The following is a 6,155-nucleotide window of genomic DNA, read 5'->3' as shown; positions in this document are numbered from 1 at the left end:
TTAAAACAGCTAGAATCCTTCATAGGCTGAAGGTGGAAGGATTTCAGGAATAGGGCCAAAGTAGTGCCACCATTCACTAAACCAAAAGGGAAAACTTTGATTTGTTTTGAACATAGAAAACCATGAATGGGAATTCATTGGAAATAAATTACATGGTGCCATGCATCCATATAATCCCAGAGTTGAAGTGTTGAAGTGTAACAGTTTGTGAGAACTTCCTGTAATAACTATAGTTTTTCTCCCGGTCAGCTGGAGAGAGCACTTGAAGAACGTGGACAGATGTATGGGTTTGGAGAGAGTTATCCATCTTATCAAAGTGTGGTTTGATTATAATGGACTTAGTATCAACTAGGTGTAGACACCCAATTTTGTCAAGGTGGAACTAATGTTAGGTTGTCGCGAGGAAGAGTCACATGACGAGTCCTAGAGCACCTATTCTTTTTCTCTCATTCTCTCTCTGGGTTATCGAAATAGGAAAAAGTAACACTCCTTACCATTTCTTCTCAGTCATACCCTCATACACTTTACATTCTCTCAACTTTCGGTCTAATTTAATTTTCCTAATTAACACCGAAAGGGAAAAATGCTTACTATAGAAAGAAAAAGAGACACGGAAGATGGGATCCCAACATTGCAATGGAGAAAAAGCAGCTGCTGGAAATCCCAATATGGATCAGACTCCATGGTCTTCATCTGAAGTTTTGGAATAACCATTGTCTCAGTAGAATTGCTAGTTTGATTGGGAAGCCTCTCTACATGGATACTCACACCGCAGAGGCCTCCAGACTAAATTATGCAAGATTGTGTGTGCTAGTTAATGCAGCGCAACCTCTTCCAGACTCCATCAAACTTCGTACTTCCTCAGGAGAGATCATCCAACACGTGTAGACACTCCATTTTGACCGTACCTTGAGCCTCCCGTGTTTGATTAAAAACCCAACCAAATTAATCACTTAGGGTCCCAAACTCAACCCTTAGCTATGTCAAGGTCCCACCAAGGTCCCTATAAAATTTCGTAGAAATCCGAGCGCATTTGCCTAGCGAACGGGCCGAGAGAATGTCGTGGTATAAACCAAAAGGGGAGTGGATTATCCTAGATGGGGCTGTCCAAGGTAATAGAGGGGGTGCGAATTTGGTATCTCCTTATATAAAGCCTATTTTTCGTTAAAAAAAAAGGGGAAGAAAAAGAGGATTTCATTTTTTTCTAAAAATTTACAGAGAGGGAGAGAGGAGAAATTCCCAAAAATCTGCCAAGCCCTAGCTCATTTTTTCGTCTTCTCCGGCGAAATCTACCGGATTCCGGTAAACCCCGGCCATGACTCATTGTTCTCCGGTCAAGTTCCGAGCGCATAGATCCAAAGATTCCGATCAAACTCCATTGATTCCGAGGAAGAAAGAAAAAAATCAAGAGTAGATCTGCAAAGAGAGAGGGAAAGAGGCCTCATTTTCATTTTTGCAGAACAGAGAGAGGGAGATCTGAGAGAGAAAAACCTATTTCTTCCTCCCCGATCATCTTCTCCGGCGAGGATCCGACGAATCCGGCTATTCCTCCGGTCAATCGTACTCTTATCTTCTTTTTTACATTCTTTTCCTCCATTTCTAAGCTGCTTCATCATCCTTTCTTTGAATTTCTATATAAAATTCGATCTTCATCAGATCTGAAGTTTTTTTTTAAGAGAATCATAGTTTTATAATTTGATTTTAGAGAGAGAAACTCTCGATTTTAAGAGAGAGGAAATAGATCTGGTTCCTTTTCCTTTTCTTCCGATCATCTTCCCCGGTGACCTCGTCGGAGCTCCGGCCGGTCGATATCAACTTGTTATCTCGCTCTTCTACTTATCTCTAATCCTAGAGCTTGCTATTATACTTTAGATCTGAAGAAAAAAGAGAGAGAGAAACATTTTTCCCAAACCTCTGAGCTCTAATCCTAGCTTTCTTCTCCGATCAAAATTCCGGTCAGCTTCAGTTTTCTGTCATCATCTCCTTCTTCTCTACTTCCTAAACCCTAAGTCTAAATCACTTCTCCTGGATTCAATTAATTTTGCTGAGCCTCGATTATCATCAGCAAAGACCGGACATCACCCTGAAGGTTTGGGATTCTCAAGAAGGATTAGGAAGGTATTTCTCCTTTTCACATTGCTCTATTATTTTCTCTTAGATTTGTAACATGCTGATCAGTTTTGTATGATGATTTCATGAATTTTGAGCTGATTGATGTACCTAATTTTTTTCATTCTAGTTCAATATGTGTATCTACAGTTATGATTTTGGATCATCTTTGGAGCTTAACTATATTTGTTCCTTAAAATTGCATTATTTGGTTAACGTGTGTATTTAGTGAGTTTTATAGACTGAATTGTTCCTACTTGAATCTACATGATATTTGGTTATGATTGAATTGTGTTTGGATATAAAAATCGTATTCAAGTTCAATAGTTCTGTCCCGAATGTATAGATTTGTTCATTGAACTGGTTCCCTGTGCTTTGATACCTAGTTTAGAGGCTAATTTTTCATATAAGGTTATGCTATGAGGATTATATTTCGGGGCATAAATCTCAATGATTGAAAGTGGATAATGAAAACTGTGTTCCCTGAATGCATCGCTTGTGATAATTGGACGCTTACTTGCTGGCATTGGAATTGGTATCTCCTCTGCCATTGTGCTACTTTACATATCTGAGATATCACCAACGGAGATTCGTGGTGCACTTGGATCTGTCATCCAATTTTTTATTTGTGTTGGAATTCTTGCTGCTTTGGTGGCTGGATTGCCTTTATCGGGAATTCCTCTATGGTGGAGGTCAATGTTTGGTATTGGAGTTGTTCCCTCTGTCCTAATGGCATTGGGGATGGCTATTTCGCCAGAGGGTCCTCGTTTTTTTTTTAGCAAGGGAAAATTTATCAAGCTGAAACAGCTATAAAGACACTCTTTGGAAAAGAGAAAGTTTCCGAGGTTATGAATGATTTAAGAGCAGGTGGCCAGGGATCGACAGAACAGGATGCCAGTTTGGTTTGACCTTTTCAGTACACGTTATTGGAAAGTTGTGAGTGTGAGGGCAGCACTGTCTCCCTAAAAGAGGTAGGCTCCAGCTAGCACTATCATTATCCTTACAATGAGAGGGGATTCTATTGTTAAGGGATGCACATCTAAAAGACTTGGGCAAGTCTTTTAAATAAAAGAGAGGAGTGCTACTTAGACTGAGCAAGTCCCTAATAATGGGCTTGGGCTAACGCCTTCATCGCCCGATTCCTAGATGAAGGGTCCTCATGATCCTATATTGCAAAGCAAGAGAAAAGATGCAAGTGCATTAGGATTTGTTCCACTAGACCAAACCAACTGGCCAAAAATACAAAACCAAGTTTAAAATGACAAATTTCTTAGGATAGGCTTTTGCCGCAGTACAATGGAAATCATCCCTGCAAATGCCGCAATTAAAACATAAAGAGGCTTTGCTCATAGGCGAAAAAATAGAGCTATACTTTCATCCAAGTACTTAGGCAGTTCTGTTTTCAGGTTGGCAGTTTGATCATGGCTTTGTTTTCAAACCATCAGTGCAATCCATGGTTTTGCTTTCGAACTTTTATTGACTTATGCTCCCAAGAAATGAGAGAGCTTAAAAATTAGTAACAGGGTAAGTTAACCCAATGTAGGTAGTTACGTACCTTGGCACAGGCCATGGTAGTGATCGGTCTACTACTAGTTGCTCGCTTACCAAGATCAATCTGAATAGAGATGTTGGCTTGTGACAGATCTATGCCTGAGCTTTGCAGTGCATCAGCAAGAGAACTCAATAACCCTTGAGAATAGACATTAGACATACGAATTGTGGACCCCTTCAATTGTAAGCTCCTCTTGTTGGGTAAGTATATTACTGTCATCCGAGCACGGCCTCTGCCATAACTGAGATTGAGGCTAGCATGCCATGTTTTCGGCATCTGACATCGATCTCTGCGGATTTTGGGCAGGTCCACTACCCCTTCCAACCAAAGATGGGTACATGTTTTACTGCAAAGGAATTGATGGAGCCTTACTTGCCAAACCTATGTGGTGATCCATGGAATTGTAAGGAACACCCGTGCTCATGTCAGATTCTAAAGGATTCTGCATGTTCACAAGCATTGTTGGGGAAACGGCCATGTTATTATCGTCAAACTTCCCAGCAAATATCAACCCAGACTTCAAGAAAATTTCAATCTAATGCATGCCCAAGGACAAAGCAACAGCCTTAGCTCTGATTCTAGACGCGAATATCTCTGGAAGTAGAAGAGCTAGAACGGAAACAGTACCCAGGGAAAAGGAGAGCACATAGAGGACTGTGCCAACAATGGCAAGGGTGCTAGAATATGGTGCTAAGACCTTCGAAGTGAAGGATAAGGAAAGAAGCAACATTGACGCAGCCATTCCAGTAAAGCTAATGATTAGAAGACTTTTTCTTCCTTGCTTGTCCATCAAAGTAGATGCGATGGCAGTGCCAAAGACATTTGATGCCCCAACAAAAGCACTTGCTGCAACATCAAAAGCAATTCCAGCACTCCGAAACACAGAAGTTGAATAGTACACCACAGCATTGATTCCAGCTAGCTGCTGAAACAAAAACAGTGCTGCCCTCACACTCACAACTTTCCAATAACGTGTACTGAAAAGGTCAAACCAAACTGGCATCCTGTTCTGTCGATCCCTGGCCACCTGCTCTTAAATCATTCATAACCTCGGAAACTTTCTCTTTTCCAAAGAGTGTCTTTATAGCTGTTTCAACTTGAGAAATTTTCCCTTGCTAAAAAAAAAACGAGGACCCTCTGGCGAAATAGCCATCCCCAATGCCATTAGGACAGAGGGAACAACTCCAATACCGAACATTGACCTCCACCATAGAGGAATTTCCGATAAAGGCAATCCAGCCACCAAAGCAGCAAGAATTCCAACACAAATAAAAAACTGGATGACAGATCCAAGTGCACCACGAATCTCCGTTGGTGATATCTCAGATATGTAAAGTAGCACAATGGCAGAGGAGATACCAATTCCAATGCCAGCAAGTAAGCGTCCAATTATCACAAGCGATGCATTCAGGGAACACAGTTTTCATTATCCACTTTCAATCATTGAGATTTATGCCCCGAAATATAATCCTCATAGCATAACCTTATATGAAAAATTAGCCTCTAAACTAGGTATCAAAGCATAGGGAACCAGTTCAATGTACAAGTCTATACATTCGGGACAGAACTATTGAACTTGAATACGATTTTTATATCAAAACACAATTCAATCATAACCAAATATCATGTAGATTCAAGTAGGAACAATTCAGTCTATAAAACTCACTAAATACACAAGTTAACCAAATAATGCAATTTTAAGGAACAAATATAGTTAAGCTCCAAAGATGATCCAAAATCATAACTGTAGATACACATATTGAACTAGAATGAAAAAAATTAGGTACATCAATCAGCTCAAAATTCATGAAATCATCATACAAAACTGATCAGCATGTTACAAATCTAAGAGAAAACAATAGAGCAATGTGAAAAGGAGAAATACCTTCCTAATCCTTCTTGAGAATCCCAAACCTTCAGGGTGATGTCCGGTCTTCGCTGATGATAATCGAGGCTCAGCAAAATTAATTGAATCCAGGAGAAGTGATTTAGACTTAGGGTTTAGGAAGTAGAGAAGAAGGAGATGATGACAGAAAACTGAAGCTGACCGGAATTTTGATCGGAGAAGAAAGCTAGGATTAGAGCTCAGAGGTTTGGGAAAAATGTTTCTCTCTCTCTTTTTTCTTCAGATCTAAAGTATAATAGCAAGCTCTAGGATTAGAGATAAGTAGAAGAGCGAGATAACAAGTTGATATCGACCGGCCGGAGCTCCGACGAGGTCACCGGGGAAGATGATCGGAAGAAAAGGAAAAGGAACCAGATCTATTTCCTCTCTCTTAAAATCGAGAGTTTCTCTCTCTAAAATCAAATTATAAAACTATGATTCTCTTAAAAAAAACTTCAGATCTGATGAAGATCGAATTTTATATAGAAATTCAAAGAAAGGATGATGAAGCAGCTTAGAAATGGAGGAAAAGAATGTAAAAAAGAAGATAAGAGTACGATTGACCGGAGGAATAGCCGGATTCGTCGGATCCTCGCCGGAGAAGATGAT

The 6,155-nt window shown here is 40.0% G+C and overlaps 1 protein-coding gene and 1 pseudogene across 1 annotated transcript; both read right to left on the bottom strand.

Annotated features, from left to right (window-relative positions):
* Window positions 1–3,412: 3,412 nt before the first annotated feature.
* Window positions 3,413–4,139, bottom strand: LOC143885845 (uncharacterized). Its single transcript, XM_077389896.1, has 3 exons — window positions 4,034–4,139; window positions 3,665–3,978; window positions 3,413–3,418 (listed from the first exon to the last, which is right to left on the bottom strand). Exons 1-3 carry the CDS (start codon window positions 4,137–4,139, stop codon window positions 3,413–3,415), a joined length of 426 nt encoding a protein of 141 aa, XP_077246011.1.
* Window positions 4,140–4,196: 57 nt separating this feature from the next.
* LOC143886129 (plastidic glucose transporter 4 pseudogene) lies at window positions 4,197–5,075 on the bottom strand (annotated as a pseudogene).
* Between the last annotated feature and the right edge of the window lie 1,080 nt (window positions 5,076–6,155).

The sequence above is a fragment of the Tasmannia lanceolata genome, unplaced genomic scaffold (genome assembly GCF_043159265.1).
Source record: "Tasmannia lanceolata isolate RefF3 unplaced genomic scaffold, GAP_Taslan_0.1 ptg000011l, whole genome shotgun sequence".
Classification (NCBI taxonomy): Eukaryota; Viridiplantae; Streptophyta; class Magnoliopsida; order Canellales; family Winteraceae; genus Tasmannia; species Tasmannia lanceolata.
This window is presented reverse-complemented; position numbering and strand designations above follow the sequence as displayed.

Excerpts from the sequence above, each read along its gene's own strand:
- LOC143885845 (XM_077389896.1), bottom strand. The coding sequence starts at position 4,139 with ATGGCCGTTTCCCCAACAATGCTTGTGAACATGCAGAATCCTTTAGAA. Across the intron at positions 3,979-4,033 it reads TCACCACATAGGTTTGGCAA|GGGTAGTGGACCTGCCCAAA; the intron begins GTAAGGCTCCAT and ends TTTGGTTGGAAG.